Source organism: Neofelis nebulosa, chromosome 7 (genome assembly GCF_028018385.1).
Source record: "Neofelis nebulosa isolate mNeoNeb1 chromosome 7, mNeoNeb1.pri, whole genome shotgun sequence".
Lineage (NCBI taxonomy): Eukaryota > Metazoa > Chordata > Mammalia > Carnivora > Felidae > Neofelis > Neofelis nebulosa.
In genome coordinates this window covers 82,288,466-82,315,852 of record NC_080788.1, presented here as the reverse complement: position 1 = coordinate 82,315,852, position 27,387 = coordinate 82,288,466, and the positions used below count along the sequence as shown (strand labels likewise).

Below are 27,387 nucleotides of genomic sequence, written 5' to 3'. Positions count from 1 at the left end.
CATAAAACAATCTAATTCCCACCTCATCAACTTCAGCAATTTCCAACTTCCTAAACTACATAATTACTTCAGAAGTACCCAAAAGACATCTAAGAAACCTGAGATCACTAAATTGTAATGAAATAGGAAAATGGACTGAATTTTATGCATCTCATTAAAAGACCATTAAATGAGCAGCTGTTCCTTCATTCTCACTTAAGCACACTGGTCATTATATCTAGGCTTGTTCACAATAATCTTACACCCTTATGAGCAAGTGAACGTGGCAATGTATCTAGAAGTTGTTCTTCCCTGAATATATAGGTATCTGGTGTGCTCATATTTATCTTAATATTATAGATTATACATTAATATACATTCTTACAGTCAGAATACACCTAAGTAGGTACAGAGAATAATCAGTACAAAGTTTAACCCTGAGAAATTAAGAGCAACATTTACATGTGCCGACCACTGTTCTAGACACTGAGAAAACAGCAGTGAGCAAGATATCTCAAGTTCCTGCCCTCATGAAACTGAGTACATCACCTATGATCTGGATGAAAGTTACCTTTCTAGACCTCACTTTGCTATCTATACAATGAGAAAACTAGTATTACTTAGGTAAGTATCATCATAACCTTCTCAAACAAAAATTATGCCAAAAATTTATAAATCAATAGGACTTGTAATCTAATTTTCCCTGATATATCCCTGCCACCAGTGGCACATACAGAACAAAATACAGGCCAGAGTAGAAAGTATAAGCCATGTCATGAAAGAGAAGAAAAATAATTGGCTCATGGTAAGACTCAACACAAACTTGTATTCTGTATAGAAACCAGCTACTTAGTAAGCTATGGTTTCTCAAATAAAATAATAATGATATACACAGACCATTTGGAACATATTTTCACAGCCTTAGTTTCAGTACCAATGTCCAGATAAGTTATTTTTATTCCATATTTCATGGCTATCAGTTTAAAAAAATTTTTTTTGCATTTTTTTAATGTTTATTTATTTTTGAGACAGAGAGAGAAAGAGCATGAGTGGAAGAGGGGCAGAGAGAAATGGAGACACAGAATCCTTAGCAGACTCTAGGCTCTCAGCTGTCAGCACAGAGCCTGACACGGGGCTCGAATCCATGAACCATGAGATCATGACTTGAGCTGAAGTTGGACGTGGAACTGACTGAGTCACCCAAGTGCCCCTAAAAATTTTTGGTACCGATCAGATTAATGTTAATCACATTATGATTTTTTTTTTTTAATTTTTTTAACGTTTTATTTACTTATTTATTTATTTATTTATTTTTTTAATTTATTTTTGGGACAGAGAGAGACAGAGCATGAACGGGGGAGGGGCAGAGAGAGAGGGAGACACAGAATCGGAAACAGGCTCCAGGCTCCGAGCCATCAGCCCAGAGCCTGACGCGGGGCTCGAACTCACGGACCGCGAGATCGTGACCTGGCTGAAGTCGGACGCTCAACCGACTGCGCCACCCAGGCGCCCCGTTGTTTTATTTATTTTTGAGACAGAGAGAGACAGAGCATGAACAGGGGAGGGGCAGAGAGAGAGGGAGACACAGAATCCGAAACAGGCTCCAGGCTCTGAGCTGTCAGCACAGAGCCTGACGCGGGGCTCGAACTCATGGACAGTGAGATCATGACCTGAGCCGAAGTCGGACGCTTAACCGACCGAGCCACCCAGGCGCCCCAATCACATTATGATTTTTAAGTCACATTTTAATTTGATAATCCTCCTCTCTTCCAGTTGAAGAAATAATTTTGATATGATGAACGTGTACTTTTGCAGAATTACATCAAAACAGGCATAGTCTGATGTTTGATTCTTGCATTTAAAATAGCAAATTAGGGGCGCCTGGGTGGCGCAGTCGGTTAAGCGTCCGACTTCAGCCAGGTCACGATCTCGCGGTCCGTGAGTTCGAGCCCCGCGTCAGGCTCTGGGCTGATGGCTCGGAGCCTGGAGCCTGTTTCCGATTCTGTGTCTCCCTCTCTCTCTGCCCCTCCCCCGTTCATGCTCTGTCTCTCTCTGTCCCAAAAATAAATAAAAAACGTTGAAAAAAAATTAAAAAAAATAAAATAAAATAGCAAATTAGTTATATATGAACAAACAAAACTAAAGGCTAAAGTTCTGACCAAGCTACTTTGGTATAGCAAGCAAGACCATCCGAATGTAAGGAATTAACTCTGTGAATCAAGTACACTCTCAGTAATTCTGAAATTCTCTCAGCATAAAATAAATTAGAGTAAAGAAATATATACACAATCCCAACATAAGATCTTTGGCCTAAATCAATCAATCAATCAATCAATCAATCAATCAATCACTATCTCCTCCCTTTTTCTCAGTTCCCCAATCAACACATGAAAAAACAGACAGGGATTGGGGGATCACAAAAAAAATTTTACAACAGAAAAACTAAGGCTAAAACTTGGACACAAACAAAACAAAACTGAAAGAAATCATTTCTTAGCAATAAGGTCTTACTAATATTTTACTATTAAATAGTGAATCTCTCTTTTAAGGGCAGAGGAAAAGTCTTATTTTTGTACCTTAAGGCCAACCACAGTGCCAGGTATATATGGACTGAATAAGTGTCTTATTTTGTTGGAAAACACAGAGACAATCAAAAGAGACCCTTCACATCCTTCCACCACCAGAATTACTAACCTCTGGCACCACAGCCCATATTCCGTCCATACAATATACTGCCTTTCAATGACAGTAAACTCCATCCTCACTGTCCCATTCCTCTTCCATCAACCTTCAAAAGAAGTAGAGACGTAGATGTTTCTTTTTTTTTTTTTTAATTTTTTTTTCAACGTTTTTAATTTATTTTTGGGACAGAGAGAGACAGAGCATGAACGGGAGAGGGGCAGAGAGAGAGGGAGACACAGAATCGGAAACAGGCTCCAGGCTCCGAGCCATCAGCCCAGAGCCTGACGCGGGGCTCAAACTCACGGACCGCGAGATCGTGACCTGGCTGAAGTCGGACGCCCAACCGACTGCGCCACCCAGGCGCCCAAGACGTAGATGTTTCTTACAGAGACTCTTCTGGATGAAAGTTCAGAGTATAAATTTCACGGTTTAGTGAAGGAGAGCTACACAACTGATTCATGAAGAAAACTCAAGAATAACCGGTTAAACATTACTCAGCTAGCTAGGCTCTTTCAATCAGCCATCATCTTAGGCTTGTGACAGATATTTGGACAAGCATTATATATAAACTAAGCTCAGCAGCATTTATCTATAAATCAAAAAAACCATATGCTCTAAAATCAGATGCTCAAATGCAAAAATGTTTTGTGATAAAAACAAAATCCCAACTTACATTCTTGCCTTGGTGGAGGGCTATCCACATCCATTAGCAGTGTGAACCACAGAGGTTCCTATACACAGGATCAACATGTCTGTAAAAACTGGGTCTGGTTGCATTTAAATTACCAAATAATTGTGGCATCAAAGTTCTGCCCACAAAACTTCCATCAATACCCCAAATTTGTCCTCTTCTTTTCAAAACAACTGAAATCATTAAATTCTGTCATCTGACATATCACTCACATAAATATGAAGTGCCCAAAATCAATACTGACAGTTCTGGATGGTTTGCAGGCCCTGGGTTCCACATGAGGAAGTGCTATAGACATGACTGCCACAGGAAAAGACTTGTTTACTTCTGGCCATCAAACTGAAGGAAAGACCAATTACTCATGAAGCTAGAAGTAAAGTGGCTAGCTCTTTCAAGAACTAATTATTCTAAGTTATTCTAAGTTATTTATACCCAATTTCGTAGGTTTTGTCACATTTTTTTAAAACATTTATTCATTTTTTGAGAGAGAGAGAGACAGAGCACAAGTGCGGGAGGGGCAGAAAGAGAGGGAAACAGAATCAGAAGCAGACTCCAGGCTCTGAGCTGTCAGCACAGAGCCCAACATGGGGCTTGAACCCACGAGCTGTGAGATCATGACCTGAGCTGAAGTCAGACGCTCCACTGACTGAACCACCCAGGCGCCCCAGTCCTGCAACATCTTAAAGAATAGGAACCCCAGAATTGGACCCACAAATGTATGGCCAACTAATCTTTGACAAAGCAGGAAACAGTATCCAATAGAAAAAAGACAGCCTCTTTAACAAATGGTGCTGGGAAAACTGGACGGCAACATGCAGAAGAATGAAATTAGACCACTTTCTTACACCATTCACAAAAATAAACTCAAAATGGATGAAGGACCTAAATGTGAGACAGGAAACCATCAAAACCCTAGAGGAGAAAGCAGGAGACAACCTCTCTGACCTCAGCCGCAGCAATTTCTTACTCGACACATCTCCAAAGGCAAGGGAATTAGAAGCAAAAATGAACTATTGGGACCTCATCAAGATAAAAAGCTTCCGCACTGCAAAGGAAACAATCAACAAAACTAAGTCAGCCGACGGAATGGGAAAAGATATTTGCAAATGACATATCGGATAAAGGGCTAGTATCCAAAACCTATAAAGAACTCACCAAACTCCACACCCAAAAAACAAAGAATCCAGTGAAGAAATGGGCAGAAGACATGAATAGACACTTTTCTAAAGAAGACATCCAGATGGCCAACAGAAACATGAAAAGATACTCAATGTCACTCATCATCAGGTAAGTACAAGTCAAAACCACACTGAGATACCACCTCACGCCAGTCAGAGTGGCTAAAATGAACAAATCAGGAGACTATAGATGCTGGCAAGGATGTGGAGAAATGGGAACCTTCTTACACTGTTGGTGGGAATGCAAACTGGTGCAGCCACTCTGGAAAACAGTGTGGAGGTTCCTCAAAAAATTAAAAATAGATCTACCCTATGACCCAGCAATAGCACTGCTAGGAATTTATCCAAAGATACAGGAGTGCTGATTCATAGGGGCACATGTACCCCAGTGTTTATAGCAGCACTTTCAACAATAGCCAAATTACAGAAAGAGCCTAAATGTCCACCAACTGATGAATGGATAAAGAAGATGTGGCTTATATATACGATGGAATACTACTTGGCAATGAGAAAGAATGAAATCTGGCCATTTGTAGCAATGTGGGTGGAACTGGAAGGTATTATGTTAAGTGAAATAAGTCAAGCAGAGAAAGACAGATATCTTATGTTTTCACTCATGCATGGATCTTGAGAAACTTAACAGAAGACCATGGAAGAAGGGATCAGGGGGAAAAAAAAGTTACAAACAGAGAGGGAGGGAGGCAAACCATAAGAGACTCTTAAATACAGAGAACAAACTGAGGGTTGATGGAGGGGTTGGGGAGAGTGGAAAATGGGTAGGGCACTGAGGAGGGCACTTGTTAGGATGAGCACTGGGTGTTGTATATAAGCGATGAACCACAGGAATCTACCCCAAAAACCAAGAGCACACTTTACACACTGTATGTTAGCCATTTTGACAGTAAATTGTATTTTTCAAAAAGAAAAATAAAATCAAATCTAAAAAAATAAATTAAAAAATTAAAATTAAATTTTAAAAAATGTCTCAAACAGCAATATCCTTTAATAAGTGAATGGTTAAAGAAATTATCAACCAACAAATTGGAGTTGTTGGGCACACAAAGATAGAATTGGAGCCCAGCATCCTCTCCTCACTCAGGCTGGGCCCTGCCCCACTCCATTCCTGATTGAGATCGGCTCAGCCAGGAGCATCCCAGCCACTTCAGTGCAGCCTGCACTGCACAAGCATCTGGCTAGAATGGCAGATCCTCAGTCACTTAGTGCAGGCATCCTGTGCACTGCCATCCAGGTGCAAACCTCAGAGTTCAACCTACCCACAGAGGAGCAGCTGGAAGGTCCTATTCAGGCCCAGGACTCTGATCCCCACTCTCCTACCCATGGCATTGCATGGATACCTGTGAAGACGAGCAGTGGAGACCCCATAAGCCCAATGGTAAAATAGTTGAGTGAAATATGTGAGATGAAAGCCCACAAATCAAATCTTCCCCCAGAGCCTGTTATGACCCCAGAGGCACTTTCATCTGAGTTGGATGTGCCTCTGAGACAACTCACCCACTTATCTCAGATGACACTTTGAAGCCAGACTGAGCTCCCTTTCAAGCAGGTGTTTTCCAAGGAGGAAACAGGACAGTTCACAGAAAACTCTAGGGCCTGCCAGGAGTTAAACATACTCTTGAGGGGTATCTGAGGCTCTCCAGTCTTCAGGTTCTAAGCACAACAGATAGAAACCAAATGCTAAGATACTAGAGAGATCTCACCTCACCATCCTGCAAGATGACAACTCCCTCAGGATCCTGATACAAGATGGTAAGCAGCCTTCTCCCCTAAGTGAAAATGTTACAGAACTAAAGGAAGGGGGCATTGTGGGAATTGGACAACTTCTAAAAACTGGAGACTGAGCAGGTGAGCAAGGCCAGGACCATGACAAGGAAAATACGCATCTTCCCTTGGTAGGGAACTAGGTCCTGTGAGACTCTATCACTGGGTTCATCAGGGGCCTAGTGACATTCTGTGTTTCTCACCCTTTCTTTCCCTGGGAGACTGAGGAAAGGCTCAGTTTCTCTGACTCTTCCTAAACTAAGACAAATATGTAGGCATGTGTGTAACAAAAATTCATTTTAAAGGCAATTCTAAAAGAGAAGTTCCAAAAGTAAAGCTACCAAAAGCAACATCCCTGGAATATTTTATGCTTTGTTCATCTCTATATAATTCCTTACAATCTCAAAGCTAGTGTTTTCCACATGACAAGCCACAATAAACCTGTATTGAATACAGAAATAAATGAAGAAATGAGAAAAAGAACAAACAGGCAAATCCACTTAGAACAAAATATGTTTTGGCAAAGAGCCAAATATGAAGAAGGTCCCAGGTTTGTACCATTTAATAGGAGATGGTGAAGAAGAGAAACAGATGATGGCATGTTTCTGGTGGAAAGGCCATGATCTGAGACTCCCATATACCACACATGGAGGATGACGAGAGGAACCATCTCAGCCATGGCCCAAATGAGCCCAATTCTGCAGTCAATATCGTGCTGTGGACGGAAAGCTTCCTAAGGACACAAGAAGGGAATCCACCAGTCTGCAACATATATGTAACTCTAACAAATATTAGGGTAAAAATTATTTTGTCAGTGAAACATATCACTTTATTCAATAACTATTATGAACAACTTTCTTAGCAGTTATTCTGAATGACAATACTTACTTGGAAATATATAGATATAGATACGTAGATATAGATACATTGTTTATATATGTATGTATATATATTATATATTTGTTTTTAACAAATAGATTGTTTTCTATTCTAATAAAGAGAATATCTCATAATTTTACAGTCTCATTTCCTCTACTGCATTTATCTATAAAAGTATTTCCAAGTTTCCTTCTTGATGGAAGATATAGTTGTAAGTATTTCATTATTATTCACAAGATGAGAAATGTCTGCCAAATTTCCATATCACATATAAACACATAGCACAAAATTTAACCTCTACTTATGTAGATATGAAAAACAGCTCTTAGAAAAAATGTGACATTAATTATCCAAAATACAAATATTTTTAAATATATGCTAAGGAAAAATTGGACATTTTGTGAAATTTTTAAAATCTTTCTGAAGGTTTGCTACAAAGCTAATTCTGTTGCATATGAGCCTTTGAAAACATTAATAATGAAAATGCCAACTGAATTTTAAATACTTTCACTAGGCAATAAATGTATGTAATTTTGATATTCTAAAAGTAAAAGATTAATAATGTTCTTAGTGTTCAACAGCTTCATAAACATTTAATTGGTTCACTCAAAAAACATTTATTGAATGCCAATCATATTTGCCTTAGCAAAAATATTTGTCAGAAAAGTGCTGGAAATTTAAAAGTGAACAAGATAGTCAAGATCTTCCCACCACCCACATGTACTTTATACTCTAGTGGGTAGAATCAATAAACAAATAAATATAAAAGAAAATACGAATTCAGGATAAGTGCTCTGAGGAAAATAAAACTAGATGAGATGATTGTTACAGCTAGATGTTCTGGAGTGACATTAAAATGAGACCTGATCTCAGGGTCATGAGATCGAGCCCTACATTGGGCTCCATGCTGGGTGTGGAGCCTGCTTAGGAATTCACTCTCTCCCTCTCCCTCACCTTCTCCCCTCTGCTTGCTCTCTCCCTCAAATAAACAAACAAACATAGAACTGAAAAATAATAAAAATGAAATGAGACCTGAATGCCAACAGAGGACAGACACTGTAGATCTAGGGGAAGAAGGTTCCTGATAGAACAACAAGTTCAAGGACCCCAAGGCAGGAATGAATTTGGGGTAACTGAGGAAAAGGAAAAAAACAAGTGTAATGTGAGAAAGGGTGAACACGCTTGATATGGGTTAAGTACAGTCAGATTGAGTAGACTCTGCTAAGATAAAAAGTTTGGACTATAGTCTAAGTGCAAAGGCTTTTGTTTGGATTTACATTTAATTATAGGAAGTTTCAATGTGTATGAATGACGAGAACGGAGCAAAATGGATCCACATATATTTATCCACCAGTATCAATAATTATCATTTCATGACCAGTCTTGCTTAATTTGTATCTTTACTCATTCCACATCTACCCCTCAGAAATCTATCATTTCATTTATACACATATTAATATATGTCACTAAAAGATAAGGACTCTTCTTACAAATATAACTTCTATTAATATTACTATAATTACATCATTATTTTCTTTTTTAACTGATTTTTATTATTTTTTTTAATGTTTTATTTGTTTTTGAGAGAGAGAGAGACAGAGCATGAGCAGAGAAGGGGCAGAGAGAGCAGGAGACACAGAATCTGAATTAGGCTCCAGGCTCTGAGCTGTCAACACATAGCTGGACACAGGGATCCAACTCGTGAACTGCAAGATCATGACCTGAGCTGAAGTCAAATGCTTAACTGACTGAGCCACCCAGGTGCCCCTACATCATTATTTTCAATAATAACTTATTAAATTTACTAACTATCTAGGCAGTGTCCAAATTTCCCTGTGTATCAATTTTTTTCTAAAGCTCACTGGTTCAAATCAAATCCAAATAAGGTCCAGATATTGCTTTAACAAGTTTCTTGGTCTTTTTTTTTTTTTTAATTTTTTTTTTTCAACATTTTTTATTTTTTATTTTTGGGACAGAGAGAGACAGAGCATGAACGGGGGAGGGGCAGAGAGAGAGGGAGACACAGAATCGGAAACAGGCTCCAGGCTCCGAGCCATCAGCCCAGAGCCTGACGCGGGGCTCGAACTCACGGACCGTGAGATCGTGACCTGGCTGAAGTCGGACGCTTAACCGACTGCGCCACCCAGGCGCCCCAAGTTTCTTGGTCTTTTAATCTATAGATGATGATTCTTTCACTTTTTTTTTCCTTACAATTTACTTGATGGGAAAAAAAAAAACTGGGTTACTTATTCTACAGGGTTTTCTACACTCTAGATTTCTGATGGCATCCTCATAGTGTCACTTAACATGTTCCTCTGTCTCCTGTATTTTCTATTAACTGGTAGTTAGATCTGAAAGTTTAACCAGATTCAGTTTCAATTTTCTAGCAAAACTACTCTATAGTTTACGTTATTTACTCCAATCAGGAGGCATATAATATGTTCTCTCTACATGCATATATTAACAGTAATAATTATTGCCTTAGATCTATTATATTACTTAATTAGGGCTTATAAAATATTGACACTACAATTGTATCATTCTTTCTTTATTTGTCAACTGAAATTCCTTAGTAAAGGAAAACTTCCTTCATCAACTATGTGCTTAATAGTGTAAGAAAAATAGGACAAGTACTTGATTCTCTTTATTTTCAAGTTTTTTAAATAATAAACTGGCTGCTTAGCATTCTGGTTATTTGTAAGCAAAGTTGTTAAAGATCATTTTGAGTACTATCAGGAGAGTAGAGTGGTATATAAGAAAGCAAGAGTGAAAGTAGAAACACAACTTAAGAGTATTCTAAATAAATGATGACAGGTTATACTAGGATGGTAGACAAGATGAAGAGAAATAGACAAATTAAAGATATATTTGGAATATAAACTCCAGAGGACTTGCTGATAGGTTATATATACCTGGTAAAGGAAAGAAAAAAAATCAAGAATAAGTCCCAGAGTTTTGGCCTAAGCACCTTGGTTTATGAGAAACACTAAATAAAGAGTAGATTTAGGGGGAAAAACTCATCAGGTAATGACAGAAAATTAAATAAATATTAACAAAATCCTTATTACTGTTTTTTTTTTCTTTCTCCTGACTGAAGATAATTAAAAATTTCAGGAAACAGAAATAAAATACTCGTTACAGTATTTTTCAATAATAATGCTTTTTTTTCCTAGAATAAAAATAACACCAGATAAGATAAATTTCTACTTCTTTTCTTAGACAATTCATTTTCTCACCTTTCCTCCCATATATATTAACAAAGGATATGCTGGGTTAAAATTTTTAAGAAATATTGGGGCGCCTGGGTGGCTCAGTTTGTTAAGCATTTGACTTCGGCTCAGGTCATGGTCTCAAAGTTAGTGAGTTCGAGCCCTGCGTCGAGCTCTGTGCTGACAGCTTGGAGCCTGGAGCCTGGAGCCTGCTTTGGATTCTGCGTCTCTCTCTCTCTCTCTCTCTCTCTCTCTCTCTCTCTCTCTCTCACCTCCCCTGCTCGTGCTCTGTTTCTCTCTCAAAAATAAATAAACATTAAAAAAATTTTAAGAGATATTAATAAATACTATTTTAACCCAGACTGACTAGCAATCTCTCCTATCAGCTAACAGACCACCAGAAATACAAGGGATACACAAACAGCCAGGATACAGAAATATAGAGAAACAGACCTCAAAAACATTAACCAATTAATTAGTATTAACCAATTAATCTTGGGGGAAGATGGGAATTCCAATTCATCTTTTAAAAGCTAATTTTCCATTCTCCCATTTCTAAGTGAGCATCAATAATTCAAATTGTCTGGTTGCGTCCCTTGGGAAAATATGGAAGGCTTAAGACAGAAGGAAGAGCCTAACCACAACATAATATTAATGGTAAAAATGGTTAATATTACTTTCTGAATGACAGGATTTCTAAAGATACATCACCTAAATTTTCATGCACAAAATGAATATCTGACTTGCCACAAATCATTTCTGCATATAAAAACTTTACAGGTATCTATTTTGATATTATACTTACAGAATGTCTGATTAACTGGTAAGATAAATATGACAAATTAATCGCTCCCACATAATGAATCATTCATGTATGTACTATACTTATGGGTAACAGCTAAACAAATGCTACTGATCTTCATTAGGTCTCATAACTATACTTATGTATAAATATAGCTACTTTAATAGTAACTGAGTTCCAGGATAGAATATACTTCTTTTAATATTATATGATAGCTCTGGGTTACATTTATCTACATCAACACTGCCCTTGTTAACTGGACTCTACTCAACTATTCAGAGTAAAAGAAACAGTTTTGTCAGGTAAAAAACAAACTACAAAGTAAGAAAATGAGATAAACACAAATATAATTCTAAAAATTACAAACACCTATCAAATACTTCAAAAATTAAATAGAGAGCTATCCTAAACCTACAGGAAACTGTTGAAAAGCAGTCTGAGTTCATTTGCAAATACTCTTATGTCTGAAGAATTAAAAAAAAAAAAAAGATTCCATAAGATCCCTAACATAATATATACATTAAAATATATAAAATTCTATTATCCTGTGTAGTTATAAAATATTTTGAATTTTGATAGAATTTTCTTTAAATACTACATTTTATCTTATTTTTTAAATGCTTTTCTTGACATTTATTTTAAAAGAAAGACAATTAACTGTTTTGTGCTTCTGTGTATTTTTACTGAGAATCATCATGAATGTTTTAATGCAAATCAGCTCCACCAAACATCTCCATAGATGACAAATTGTATTCTGAATATCAATTATTCAAAAATGCATAGTCAGAAGATTTCCAAACTGCTTGTTTAAACACAGAATGTACAAATATCAAATAAGATATTTATTAACATTCTCTGTAATACAAAATAGGCCCTTTATATTCATGTATATGACATAAGGCGGGCTGACTCTTACTTAGCCTTAAATTCTTCTGCTAATCTACATTTTCTATCTAAAAGAGCACATTTTTTCCCTCATTTCACTTTATTCTCACTGCCTTCCTCTACCCCTCAGTAAAATTTTCTTCCTTCTCGTTCTCCCTATCTAGATGCTACGCAATCCCCAAAATAAAGGACAGTAGTTTGTCTCTCCATCAATCTTCTAATATATTATCCTTAACCTGAATAAGGTGAGAAACAAGGTAATGGCCGAGCCTGACAATAGTAAAGCACATATTTTCATTCCCTTAACCTTTCTCATTGCTCTTTCTTTGACCTCCTCCCAAAAATACTCTGTCTTAAACTCAACTGTAAAATTTAGTGTAATACAGTTTCTAAGGAGTTGGTTAAAACATCACCCTCAATACTTCAAATGAGTTAGAGATATGGAGACCCAGAATTTCAAGGATTATCTGCTTCTGGGGAAAATTGTTCTCACTGTTTTCGGTTGATTAGTACCATGACAACAATGTATTACCAAGAGGTATATACTTTCCAAGCAAATCAGACATTTCCATCAACAAATTCGTATATTCACTCATCAGAAGTCCTTCAGAATCTTAAATTGCATAGTAAATTCAAAATTGAAACAAAAGAGCTGACTGATAGAGGATATCACCATAACCTATATTTAGAGTCACATGCTTATAAGAGCCACATAAAACATCTAACATTAGTTAAAAATTAATACCTTTTTTCCCCCACTTTATTCAGTATATTTTCACAATAGCTTACAATTTCCAAACACAGACCTTGAATTATGTCAATTATACTTTAAAGTAACACACTCTGGGGTGCCTGGGTGGCTCAGTCTGTTAAGGTCTTACTTTGGCTCAGGTCATGACTTCACAATTCTTGAGTTGGAGCCCCATGTCAAGCTCTGCGCTGACAGCGTGGAACCTGGACCCTGCTTCGGATTCTGTGTCTCCCTCTCTCTCTGCCCCTCCCCCCGTCATGCTCTGTCTCTTTCTCAAAAATAAACATAAAAATTTTTTTTAAATAATAAAGTAACAAATTCTATGGGGCACCTGGGTGGCTCCATCAGTTGACTGGCCAGCTTTGGCTCAGGTCACGATCTCGTGGTTGGTGAATTCGAGCCCCACATCAGGCTTGCTTCTGTCAGCCTGTGAGCACAGAGCCCACTTCAGATCCTCTGTCCCCCTCTTTCTACCCCTCCCCAACTTGTACTCTTCCAAAAATAAAAAAATAAAGTCATAAATTCTATATGACCCTTATAAAGACATTACCATATCAGTAAAATATGTGCAAATTAGATTTTAAGATAAGAAGGCATTCTATTCTGTATGCAGAAATTCTCAAGAATGTAGTCTTATTAAACTTAAGCTAATGGGGGGTGCTTGGGTGGCTCAGTTGATTAAGGTCCAACTCTTGATTTCGGCTCAGATCATGATCTCACAGTTCACGAATAGAGCCCTACATCAGGGTCCATACTGACAGTGCAGAGCCTGCTTGGGATTCTCTCTCTTCCTCTCTCTGTCCCTCCCCCACTTGCACGCACACACACACACACACACACACACACACACACACACACACTTTCTCTCTAAATAAATAAACTTTTAAAAAGTTGAGATAATGACTTTTCTTACTTTTCTTTCTCATACCTTTTCCCCCTTTTAAATGTCAAAGCAATGAAAGGAGGTTAGCAAACACTGGAAGGTACTGGAGAAATCATGAAAATATGAAATTATGAAAATAAAAATTGAGCTTTAAATAAGATTAGGAACAAGGAATTGAGAACTGGTGCAGATATGTAGGCAAGTGTTGAAGGGGTAGGGGAAACTAGGAATTTTCGGGCATTCTCACTCTTGATACTCTGGACACCCTAAGGAATAGTATCACAGAGGCACTTGAGGAGTCTGGGTTCTTGCATTTGTTAACTACTGTGACACACCAAACAAGAGCTTCTACGTTCAAGAAATCTTATCCTTATTTCTATATGGACTCACAAAAAAATTCTTTCCAAGTTCCTTGAGGTGTTTTCTCTCTAAAATTTATAGGCCCAAGCAAAACAAAGCCTTTGGATTAGAAAAGATTAGAAAAGAGCAGCACTGTGGGTGCCTGGCTGGTTCAGTCAGTGGAGCATGTGACTCTTGATCTCAGGAATGTGGGTGAGCTTGAACCCCACATTGGGCATAGAGATTACTTAAAATCTTAAAAAAAGTAAAAAAAAAACAAAAAAAAACAAAAAAAAGAGCAGCATTAAGAGCCCAGATGAGAATGAGTACCATAGATACAAAATGGCAGCAATCTGGACAACATGTTTTTTCCTTCAGGTATATTCAGCAACCTGACCATGGAAGTGGAGAAAGTGAACTGCAATTCTGATGCAGGGATGGACAACTGAAAGACAAGGAGAAAATCATCTAAAGGGTGACAACAAACTTCAGGTCAGCAAAGAAGGAACTCACGAACTCAGAGAAAGTAAAGATGTCAAAATTTAAAGGTCTTCATGAGATTCAACAGAGAGCAAGGTCCATTAAGTAAGTAAGGGAGTAAGAAAGCTGGAAGGGTAAACTCAAAGTAAAGCACTGAAATATAATATTTAAAGGTAGGAAAGTTCTAATTGTAACAAAAGACTATAGGGAAGGACTGCTGAAAGAGAATGGAGTCAAAATAAAATTTATAGAAGTTGAAATGAAAGAATTAAAAGAGATGACCCAGGATGATGGCATAAGTCAATGTGGAAAGATTATAAGCCAAATTCCAAAGCTCTTGATCAGTATGAGGACTCTGGTCTAAATCTTTGGTGGTAGTTACCATGTGGTCCAATGATATCATCTAGGAACTTGTTAAGAATGCAGAATATAAGGTAACATCCAAGATCTACTGAATCAGTTTTAATAAAAACTCCAGGTGATTTATAGACAGTCAAGTTTGAGATCTTTATAGATCTTAATAAATATATAGCTAACAGATAATAGGAAAGACACAGGTAGGAAGTGGATGATACCATGGCATGATCTTTGAAAGAGAAGTGGGATTTCTTTATTCAATGGTTAAAGAACATTGGTTTCATAATGCCAATAGAGAATTAGGCAAATCCTAACAATATTTCTGGAGTTTGAGAATTCAGAGTAAATAAGGATCCCACGTCTATTCTTTTAATATTTTGATATGGTTTTCTCATCCCCTTTCTCTACATTTCTCCAGACTTATCTTTTGTCTTGTGCTTGGTGTTTGTTGTTTGTTTTCATGATTTTATTTTGGTTGCCTCCAATTTCTTTTGTATAAATATGGCATATTTTAGAAACCAATTCAAAAAAGTATTCACATACACATATACACACACTCTTGTGCATCCCTTTCCCTAAACTAATTTACTAACTTATTATTTTCAAAAACTATGTATGTCTATCCAATCTTGTTAACTTATCAGCTCCATAGAAATATTCTTTGCCTAACCTCCAAATTTTTGAAAATGAACATAAATGACCACATATTATATAAGAGAATAGTCCTCTACTTTCTTCCTGAAATTTTACTTTATGAGACCAAGAATGGATATCTACACAACAAAACACAATTCTGAAGAATATCTATTCATAAATCACTACAAAAAAATCCAAAGAGAGAAACTGGAAAGCTCAATTCAATTTGAGACATTTCTTCACACAGGAAATAAAATACCTTACTCCTAACCAACTAATCAACTAACAAATGGTTTAAGTAGTACCAAAAATATTAAAATTTGAAGGTAATTTCTCTCCTCAGACATTAGGTAACACACTCTTGCCTTGGACTGTCCAGATTATCATTACCTTCTTGGCAGAAAGAAAATACATAGAGAGATATTTAAATCTATTCCTCAAAGTACCTGGGAGCATACCAAATAACGTAATATAAAGAAAAAACAGGACGGGGAATACAAGGAACCGCTGAGGGCCCATCCTAATCATCTGAATCTGAGAATCAAACTCACAAAATTTAGTCTATAAGAAAGCAAAGGTCACATGACAAAATCATTTATCACACCTCTATAAGGTTGTAGCATCTGATGAAAAAAACTGTAACTGGTCATCTCTTAGCTCTCTAAATAATTTGATTTTCAATTTAATTTTTTCCTGAGTAACAGCTCCCAACGCTTTTGTGATATACACAGCCTGTAGGTAAAACAAATCACAGTAATGTATGTGAAACTAACCATATCAAATACCTTGTTCAGAATATGTGAGTTATGACATAAGTAGTGACAGTTACTTTTAAAGTTGGTACTGAAAACATAAAAGCACTCAAAATCTCGTGCTGTATTTAAATATAAAGGTAATCATGCAAAATGATAGGCCAGCAGTGAACCCTAACTCTTATTTAAGTAAAAAGTGAGAAAAATGAAAATGAAAAATGAAAAATCAAGACCAATTTCAAAGAAAAAATAAATAAATGAAACAAAAAAGTCAGAAATGGAAGGTTATGGGTTAAAACTGCACATACTCTTTTCTAGAAAGAAAAAAGAAGTAATTTAACTATTAAGTTCAACTACCATGACCAGAAAATTTTAATTATTATAGTCCTCAACATATCCTAATAAAAAGATATAAAAGTAGGATGCTCATGGAGATTACTGTCAAATATTAGGGTAGTGATAACACATATGGTCACTTGATTTACAACTGAGGTGCCACTATAATTAAGTATTGGAACAACTAGATATTCATATGAAAATATAATTAACCTTTACCTTTATTTCACACCATTTTAAACATTAATTTGAGAGGAATCATAGGCCTAAATGTGAAAGCTGAAATCAAGCTTCTACAAGAAAATACAGGGGAATATTTTTGTGAGTAGGCTAGGAAAGATTTCTTAAATAATGCACATAAATCTACATGAAAAAAAATTGATAAACTAAACTTTATCAAAACATTTTATATCAAAAGACACCACTAAAAAAGTAAAGATACAAGCCACAGATTGAGAAGATAATTGCAATACATCTGAAAAGGGATCATGCAAAACATATAATGAATTCCTATAAATAAGAAAAAAAAATTTTTAAAGACAGAAAACACGAATAGACACTTCATAAAAAAAGAGATCCAAAGAGACAACAAGCATTATTCAATGGGAAAATGAGTATTAAAACCACAGTGAGATACCACAACATACCCAGCAGAAGTGCAAAGACAGAGTAGTATTAATACAGCTCCCCTATATTAATGGTTGGAGATTAAGTTGGAACAACCACTCTATAAAAACTCCTTGGCAGAAAAAAACTAAAATTTAACATACATTCACTCCAAAATCCAGCAATCTCACTTCTAGAAATATACCAAAACTGAAATAATGCATCTGTATGCCATAAAGCATGCACAAGAATGTTTATAGCAGCATTACTCAAAACAGCCCCAAAGTATAAACATCCCAAACAGCAAAAAGAAGGACATGTATGGAATACTATACAGCAACAAAAAAGAACAAAGAAACCAAGGGACAGAAATGGCAACAATGGAGGTTCTGGACTTCCCACCTCCCATAGACACACCAAGTGTATAGCAACACACAAAGCAATCTTAAGTGAAATTCAGAAAGCAGCTGGGCGATTCCTGTACATCAGGTGAATGAGAAATACCTACACAGCAAAAGGTAGAAAAGGCTGAGATACACTCTCACCATAAACGCTACCTACACCCCCCACCCAACAACACAGTGCCATGCAACTAAGAAAGAACTCCCAACTCCCCAACTCCCAACTTCTCCCTGAAGAGCTAAGTGGACTTCACACCTAGCACCCAAGCTTTTGCAGTTGCTACTTAAGAATTGGGCCCCTAGACTGCTTGACTCTGGTAACCAGTGGATCTTGAATTCATGTGTCACACAGGGCCATAACAAAGAACCAGTCCAGTTCTTACAGGCAGGCACATGAGCACTGCAGCAGCTTTCCCCCACTCCTGCCCCCAGGAGCGGTGTGGAGGGAAGAGGCAAAAACACCCATCTCCCGATCTTTCATTGGAAAGGGTCTGGCTGCATACTTTATAAGTTGCTGCCTCGGGTCCAGCTACTAATTAGCACAGATCTAGGGGCTGGCTGAGATCTTACTCAGAAAGAGAGAGAGCCAATGCGTACTTACCCTGACTTTTCCCTCTGCCTCAATTAACAGTAAAATCAAGTTGCCAGCACCTCTCTGGAAGGAGCTTCTAAAGATGCCCCAGCTTTTATGGCTGCCATGTAAGGGAGAGGATCTCAAACTACCTACTTCTGATAGCTAACAAGGCTTGCATTTCACAACTCTCACAGGGGTGCTCCTTATAGTGAATAAACAGTCTCAACAGGTTCAGAATTACAGCTATATGCACAGATGCAGCAAGGAGGGATGAAGCAGAAATGCCCATCTCTCAGCTTCTCCTTGGAAGGGGTTTAACTACATGCTTTCCCAGCTATTGCCTGAAGGTCTTGCTTCTAATCAGCCTCCATTCAGTACTGAGTGTGATCCTCTCCCCTGGGGGAGGGTCTTGGCACAACCTAAACAATTGGGAACCACTAAAAACAAAAATGGCAGTTTGGACAGTCACAAACATTTGAAATGAAACCAGGAGTTTAGGCCAGGGCTTACTGACAAGGTTCATCACCTACACAAGACCAAGACCAATCTGTCAAAACTGGGAGATGTGGCCATTTTATCTAATGTGCAGAAACCAACAAAAAGAGTCAAAGAAAATGAAAAATGGGAATAACTTCCAAAGAAAAAAAAAACAAGGGGCGCCTGGGTGGCTCAGTCGGTTAAGGGTCCGACTTCAGCTCAGGTCACGATCTCGCGGTATGTGAGTTCGAGCCCCGCATCGGGCTCTGTGCTGACTGCTCAGAGCCTGGAGCCCGTTTCAGATTCTGTGTCTCCCTCTCTCTCTGACCCCCCCCCCCTTTCATGCTCTGTCTCTCTCTGTCTCAAAAATAAATAAATGTTAAAAAAAAAAAAATCGGCCAAAGAAAAAAAAAACAAGACAAATCTCCAGAAAATGATCATAAAAAAACAAAGAAGTGATTCACCCAAAGATAATTAAAAAGAATGATCATAAAGATGCTCACAATGGTCAGGAGAGCAATGCATGAAAATACAAAGAATTTTATTTATTTAACATAATTTGTTGTCAAATTGGCTTCCATACAACATGCAGTGCTAATCCCAACAAATGCCCTCCTCAATGCCCATCACCCATCACCCACTTTCCCCTCTCCCCCACCCCCATCAACCCTCAGTTTGTTCTCTGTATTTAAGAGTCTCTTATGCTTTGCCTCCTTCCCTCTCTGTTTGTAACTTTTTCCACCTTCCCCTCCCCCATGGTATTCTGTTAACATTCTCAAGATCCACATATCAGTGAAAACATAAGATATCTGTCTTTCTCTGACTGACTTATTTCACTTAGCGTAATACCCTCCAGTTCCATGCATGTTGCTGCAAATGGCATGATTTCACTGTTTCTCATTGCCAAGTAGAATTCTACTGTATATATAAACCACATCTTCTTTATCCATTCATCAGTTGATGGATATTTAGGCTCTTTCCATAATTTGGCTATTGTTGAAAGTGCTGCTATAAACACTGGGGTACATGTGCCCCTATGAATCAGCACTCCTGTATCTTTGGATAAATTCCTAGCAGTGCTACTGCTGGGTCATAGGGTAGATCTATTTTTAATTTTTTGAGGAACCTCCACACTGTTTTCCAGAGTGGCTGCACCAGTTTGCATTCCCACCAACAGAGCAAGAGGGTTCCCATTTCTCCACATCCTTGTCAGCATATATAGTCTCCTGATTTGTTCATTTTAGCCACTCTGACCAGAGTGAGGTGGTATCTCAGTGTGGTTTTGATTTGTATTTCCCTGATGAGGAGTGACATTGAGCATCTTTTCATGTTTCTGTTGGCCATCTGGATGTCTTCTTTAGAAAAGTGTCTATTCATGTCTTCTGCCCATTTCTTCACTGGATTCTTTGTTTTTCGGGTGTGGCGTTTGGTGAGTTCTTCATAGATTTTGGATACTAGCCCTTTATCCAGTATGTCATTTGCAAATATCTTTTCCCATTCCGTCGGCTGCCTTTTAGTTTTGTTGATTGTTTCCTTTGCAGTGCAGAAGCTTTTTATCTTGATGAGGTCCCAATAGTTCATTTTTGCTTCTAATTCCCTTGCCTTTGGAGATGTGTCGAGTAAGAAATTGCTGCGGCTGAGGTTAGAGAGGTTGTTTCCTGTTTCTCCCCTAGGGTTTTGATTGGTTTCCTGTCTCACATTTAGGTCCTTCATCCATTTTGAGTTTATTTTTGTGAATGGTGTAAGAAAGTGGTCTAATTTCATTCTTCTGCATGTTGCTGTCCAGTTTTCCCAGCACCATTTGTTAAAGAGACTGTCTTTTTTCCACTGGATACTGTTTCCTGCTTTGTCAAAGATTAGTTGGCCCTACATTTGTGGGTCCAATTCTGGAATCTCTATTCTATTCCATTGGTCTCTGTGTCTGTTTTTGTGCCAATACCATACCGTTTTGATGATTACAGCTTTGTAGTAGAGGCTAAAGTCTGGGATTGTGATGCCTCCCACTTTGGTTTTCTTCCTCAGTATCTCTTTGGCTATTCGGGGTCTTTCGTGGTTCCATACAAATTTTAGGATTGTTTGTTCTAGCTTTGCGAAGAAAGCAATTTTGATTGGGATTACATTGAACGTGTAGATTGCTTTGGGTAGTACCGACATTTTAACAATATTTATTCTTCCAATCCATGAGCATGGAATGTTTTGCCATTTCTTTGTGTCTTCTTCAATTTCCTTCATAAGCTTTCTATAGTTTTCAGCATACAGATCTTTTACATCTTTGGTTAGGTTTATTCCTAGGTATTTTATGGTTCTTGATTTATTCCTTGGCATTTTATGGGATCAATTTCTTGACTTCTCTTTCTGTTGATTCATTATTGGTGTATAGAAATGAAACTGATATCTATACATTAATTTTGTACCCTATGACTTGTTGAATTCATGTATCAGTTCTAGCAGACCTTTGGTGGAGTCTTTTGGGGTTTTCCATGTAGAATATCATGTCATTTGAGAAAAGTGAAAGTTTGACTTCTTCTTTGCCAATTTTGATGCCCTTGATTTCATTTTGTTGTCTGATTGCCAATGCTAGAATTTCCAACCCTATGTTAAACAAGAGCAGTGAGAGTGGACATCCCTGTTGTGTTCCTCATATTAGGCGGAAAGCTCTCAGTTTTTCCCCATTGAGGATGGTATCAACTGTGGGCTTTTCAGAAATGGCTTTTATGATGTTTAAGTATGTTTCTTCTCTCCCAACATTCTTGAGGGTTTTTATTAAGAAAGGATGCTGTATTTTATCAAATGCTTTTACTGCACCAATTGACAGGATCATATGGTTCTTTTCTTTTATTAATGTGATGTATCATTGATTGATTTGCAAATATTGAGCCAGCCCTGCAGCCAGGAATGAATTCCACTAGATCATGGTGAATAATTCTAGGAATTCGATTTGCTAGGATCTTGTTGAGAACTTTTGCATCCATATTCATCAGGTATATTGGCCTGCAGTTCCCTTTTTTGTTGGATCTCTGGTTTGGGAATCAAAGTAATACTGGCTTCATAGAATGAGTCTGGAAGTTTTCCTTCCATTTCTATTTTTTGGAACAGCTTGAGAAGGATAGATATTAACTCTGCTTTAATAGTCTGGTAGAATTCCCCAGGAAAGCCATCTGGTCCTGGACTCTTCTTTGTTGGGAGATTTTTGATAACCAATTCAATTTCTTCACTAGTTATGGGTCTGTTCAAATTTTCTATTTCTTCCCTTTTGAGTTTTAGTAGTGTGTCGGTGTTTAGGAATTTGTCCATTCTCCAAGTTGTCCAGTGTTGGCATATAATTTTTCACAGTATTCCCTGATAATTGCTTGTATTTCTGAGGGGTTGGTTGTAATAAATCCATTTTCATTCATGATTTTATCTATTTGGGTCCTCTCTCTTTTGAGAAGTCTGGCTAGAGGTTTATCAATTTTGTTTATTTTTTTCAAAAAACCAACTCAGTTTAATTGATCTGTTCTACTGTTTTGTTTTTTTTGTTTTGTTGGGGTTTTTTGTTTTTTGTTTTGTCTTTGGATCCTATATTGTTTATTTCTTCTCTGATCTTTATTATTTCTCTTCTTCTGCTGGGCTTGGGGTGTCTTTGCTGTTCTGCTTCTATTTCCTTTAGGTGTGCTGTTAAATTTTGTATTTGGGATTTTTCTTATTTCTTGAGATAGACCTGGACTGCAATGTATTTTCCTCTTAGGACTGCCTTTGCTGCATCCCAAAGGGTTTGGATTGTTGTGTTTTCATTTTCATTTGTTTCCATATATTTTTTAATCTCTTCTCTAATTGCCTGGTTGACCCATTCATTCCTTAGTAGGATATTCTTTAACCTCCATGTTTTTATAGGTTTTCCAGACTTTTTACTGTGGTTGACTTCAATTTTCAGAGCATTGTGATCTGAAAGTGTGCATGGGATGATCTCAATTCTTTTATATTTATTGAGGGTTGTTTTGTGACCCAGCATGTGGTCTATCTTGGAGAATGTTCCATGTGCACTTGAGAAGAAAGTATATTCTGCTGCTTTAGGAGGTAGAGTTCTAAATATATCTGTCAAGTCCATCTGGTCCAGTGTCATTCAGGGCCACTGTTTCTTTATTGATTTTCTGTCTAGATGGTCTATCCACTGTTGTAAGTGGAGTATTCAAGTCCCCTGCATTTACCACATTCTTACCAATAAGATTGCTTATGTTTGTGATTGTTTTATATATTTGGGGGCTCCCGAATTCGGTGCATAGAAATTTATAATTGTTAGCTCTTCCTGATGGATAGACCCTATAATTATTATATAATGCCCTTCATCTCTTGTTACAGTCTTTAATTTAAAGTCTACGTTGTCTGATAGAAGCATGGCTACTCTAGCTTTCTTTTGACTTCAAACAGCATGATAGATAGTTCTCTATCCGCTCACTTTCAATCTGAAGATGTCCTCAGATCTAAACTGAGTCTCTTGTAGACAGCGAATAGATGGGTCTTGTTTTTTTTTTTTTTTTTTTTTATCCATTCTGATACCCTATGTCTTTTGGTTGGAACATTTAGTCCATTTACATTCAGTGTTATTGAAAGATATGGGTTTAGAGTCACTGTGATGTCTGTAGGTTTCATGCTTATAGTGATGTCTCTGGTACTTTGTGGTCCTTGCAACATTTCACTCACAAAGTCCCCCTTAGCATCTCTTGCAGGGCTGATTTAGTGGTGATTAATTCCTTCAGTTTTTGTTTGTTTGGGAAAACCTTAATCTCTCCTTCTATTCTGAATGACAGAGTTGTTGGATAAAGGATTCTGGGCTGCATATTTTTTTCTGTTCAGCACATTGAAGATTTCCTGCCATTCCTTTCTGGCCTGCCAAGTTTCAGCAGATGGGTCTGCTACTACCACCATGTGTCTAACTTTGTAAGTTAGGGCCTGTTTATCCCTAGGTGCTTTCAGAATTCTCTCTTTATCCTTGTATTTTGCCAGTTTCACTATAATATGTCATGCAGAAGATCGATTCTGATTACATCTGAAGGGAGTTCTCTGTGCCTCTTGGATTTCAATGTCTGTTTCCTTCCCCAGATCGGGGAAGTTCTCAGCTATGATTAGTTCAAGTACATCTTCAGCCCTTTTCTCTCTCTTCTTCTTCTGGAACTCCTATGATATGGATATTGTTCTGTTTCATTGAGTCACTTAGTTCTCTAATTCTCCCCTTGTGATCCTGGATTTTTTTATCTTTTTCTCAGCTTCCTCTTTTTCCATAATTTTATCTTCTAATTCACCTATTCTCCCCTCTGCCTCTTCAATCCGCACTGTGGCCGCCTCCATTTTATTTTGCATCTCATTTTTAGCATTTTTTAATTCATCATGACTATTTTTTAGTTCCCTCATCTCTACAGCAGTAGATTCTCTGCTGTCTTCTACGCTCTTTTCAAGCCCAGCAATTAATCTTATGACTATTATTCTAAATTCTTGTTCAGTTATATTGCTTATATCTGTTTTGATCAATTCTTTTCTGTCACTTCTTCCTGGAATTTCTTTTGAGGAGAATTCTTTCATTTCATCATTTTGGCTAGTTTTCTGTCCCTTATGAGTCTTAAAAGCTCATTATGTGCCCCGTACCTGCAAGCACTGCTATATTAAAGGGGGGTCATACACTGTCTAGGGCCTGGACCTTTAGGAGGTGTTTTTTGGAGAATGTTACTTGCTCTGTTGTTGTGACTCGGGTTATTTTATTTCCTTACTCGTAGGGATGTTTTGGACCCCCCATCAGGTGTGCTTTGACTTGTTCCTTGAAGTATCCCTGGAAAGGAAAACAAACAAACAAACAGGAAACAAAAGCATGCAAATACACAAACAAAAATCAAACAAATATACAAAAAAACCCAAAAAAAATCCAAAAACAAAACCCCAGAAACACCAGCTACAAGTAAAGAATAACGTGGAGGCGGTGCTGATGGAAGAGCTCATACAAAGAGAGAAATGACAGGGGCAGGGAAAAAGAAAAAATAAACATTGACCAGGCAGAGAGATAAATGGCTTAATCCAAAGAGAGAGAAAGGAAAATAAAGGAGGAGGCAGGGAAAAAGAAACAAAGATAAAGTTACCCAGACAGAGAAGCTATATGCTTTGATTAATCCAGAGAGAGAGAGAAAGGAAAGTAAAGAAGGAGGTGTAGAACATGTATCAAAAGAATGGATTAAATATGTCTGCTTAAACAAACCAACAACCAGAGTAACCAGCCTAGAGGAGGGAAGAGATAAGAAGGATAAAAGGAAGGAAGAATATATCTAAATAATAAGAATTGTCCGAGAATTAATCCAGGCAATGTGGCAGCAATGATCTGGAGGAGGGGGCCGTCTGTTCCTCAGCGTCTATCTTGCTCCAGTACACTGTTACCCAGTTTGGTGTAGGTGGTCCCGCCTCCTCTGTGGACCCCATGGACCAATCCCTGAGGCCCCGCCTTGGTGGTGGTGGGGAGAAAAATGGCAAGCCCCAGTCTCTTCTCCATGACCTGGTGTCCCAAATAACTCCATTCAAGCTGTCCTCACTGTGCCACAGGCACAGACAAGGCAGTCTGTCTCGCTCCAATGACTCCCCAGCCCCTGCGCTTGGCTGGGATTCAAACTCCCACTCAGTGCGGAACTGGGGAAGCACCTCTCCATGCTGCCTGATGTGTGGTCCCAGCGGGTTTTGTCCTATCCTGTAGCACTTCAGGGAGAGGACTGCTTTCTCCTACTGCGGACTGCACCCCTGACCTAGCCACCCAGCTGGAGGGTGGCTAGCTGACCCCCCAGCCTAGGTGCACGAACCAGGAAGCCAGCCCCAGTCCGGAGAAAGCCCCACAGTTAGAGATGGGATCCCTCTCTGTCCTGTTCCGAGGTTTTTCTCTTGTCCAGATTCAGTCCTATGCTTCCCCAGCCTCTCTTTTCCTTCCCTTTGTCTCTATGCAGAAGGGGATCCCTCCACTCGGTGCCTATGTGGCCCACTTTATCTCCCCCAGTTCGCAATCACCCACCTATGCCCCATCAGGTTGTCTGGGTGTCTCTCTGGTAGACTCAGTTTTTTTTCTCCCAGACTCTTGGGTGCAAAGTCCTTTGGCTTCAACCCTTCTTTATTTGAGAGACGCAGGAAGTACGGATCCCCCTACTTCTCCACCAGGTTGGGCCCTCCTCAAGAATTTTAAAAAAGAGATAGAAAATATCAAAAAGTACTAAACACAAGTCACAGACCTGTAAAATACAATAACTGAACTAAAAAACTTAATACATGGTTTCAACAGAAGACTAAATCAAATTTGAAGAAAGGACAGTAGAATTCATTCAATCAGAGGGGCAAAAAGAAAAAAGAATGAAAAAATAAAGACAGGTTAAGTGACTTATAAGATACCATAAAATGGCTTATATATGCATTATAGGGATTCCAGGAAAAGAGAGGGAATGAGGCAGAAAGCTTATTCAAAGAAATAATGGCTGAAACTTCCCTAACCTGGAAAAATAGACATTCAGATCCAGGAACCTCAAAGAGTACCAAATAAGAATCCAAAGAGACCCAGACCAAAGTATTATGATTAATTTGTCAAGAGTTAAAGAGAGAAGCTTAAAGGCATCTAAAGAAAAGTAACTTATTACATACAAGGGAACCCCCAGGAGACTACTAAATATTTCAGACAAAACTTTATTGCCCAGAAAGGAGAGGGATGATATATTCAAAGTAGTAAAGAAATAAAATGCTGACCAAGAATACGCTATCTGGCAAAGTTGTCCTTCAGATATGAAATAGTTTTTCAGACGAACAAGAGCTGAAGGAGTTTATCACTACTAGATCAGCCTTATAATGTATTATAAGGGAGCTCTTCAAGCTGAAACAAAAAGATGATTAATAACATGAAAAAATATAAAAGTATAAATTTCACTCATAAAAGTAAATATATAGTTAAATACAGACTACTCTAACATCATGATAGTGGTGGGTAAGTCACTTATAGCTCTAGTATAAAAGTTAAGCCATGAAAGAATTGAAAAGTAACTATAACAACAACAACCTGCTAATGGATACACAATAAAGAATGTAAATTGTGACATCAAAAACATAAAAAGTGGGGGAGGATGTAAGAACATACAGCTTTTGGACATATTCAAAGTTAAGTTGTTATCTGCTTAAAATAAAATTATAACATACAGGCACCTGGGTCGCACAGTCAGTTAAGTGCTCAACTCTTGATTTTGGCTCCGTCCATGATCTCATGATTCATAAGTTTGAGCCCCTCATCAGGCTCTGAGCTGACAGTGTGGAGCCTGCTTGCTCTCTCTCTCTCTCTCTCTCTCTCTCTCTCTGCCCTTCTCCACTCATGCACATGCACATGCACACGCATTCTCTCTTTCAAGGTAAATAAAAATTAAAATAAAATTATAACATTTTTTTATGTAAACCTCATGGTAGCCACAAAGCAAAACCTAAATACACAAAAGGTAAAAAAGGAATCTAAGAATAACATTATAATCATCGAATCACAAAGGAAGAGAGCAAGAGAAGAGATAAAGGAATTACAAAACAGTCAGCAAACAATTAACAAAATGACAATATGTACACATCTATCAATAATTAGTTAAATGTAAATGGGCTAAATTCTCCAATCAAAAGACAAAGAATAATTGAATAGATTAAAAAACAAGACCCAACTATATGTTGCTGACAAGAGACTCACTTTAGCT

General features: G+C 37.8%; 1 protein-coding gene and 1 pseudogene across 6 annotated transcripts in view; one reads left to right on the top strand and one right to left on the bottom strand.

Moving 5' to 3' along the window:
* Nucleotides 1–27,387, bottom strand: part of NUBPL (NUBP iron-sulfur cluster assembly factor, mitochondrial) — a 240,162-nt gene that overhangs the window by 64,815 nt on the left and 147,960 nt on the right. For 2 of the 6 annotated variants that reach the window (XM_058738764.1, XM_058738766.1), the window contains exon 2: nucleotides 2,674–2,767. The exons of 2 other annotated variants lie outside the window; for them this stretch is intronic. In XM_058738764.1, coding sequence (XP_058594747.1) covers nucleotides 2,674–2,703 — 30 coding nt within the window. In that variant the 5' untranslated portion in view covers nucleotides 2,704–2,767. Of the gene's footprint in view, nucleotides 1–2,673; nucleotides 2,768–3,334; nucleotides 3,764–5,804; nucleotides 7,127–27,387 lie in introns of those variants that run through there. 2 more of the 6 variants (XM_058738765.1, XM_058738762.1) reach the window with 2 other exon arrangements.
* LOC131515848 (cell division cycle-associated protein 3-like) lies at nucleotides 5,303–6,452 on the top strand (annotated as a pseudogene).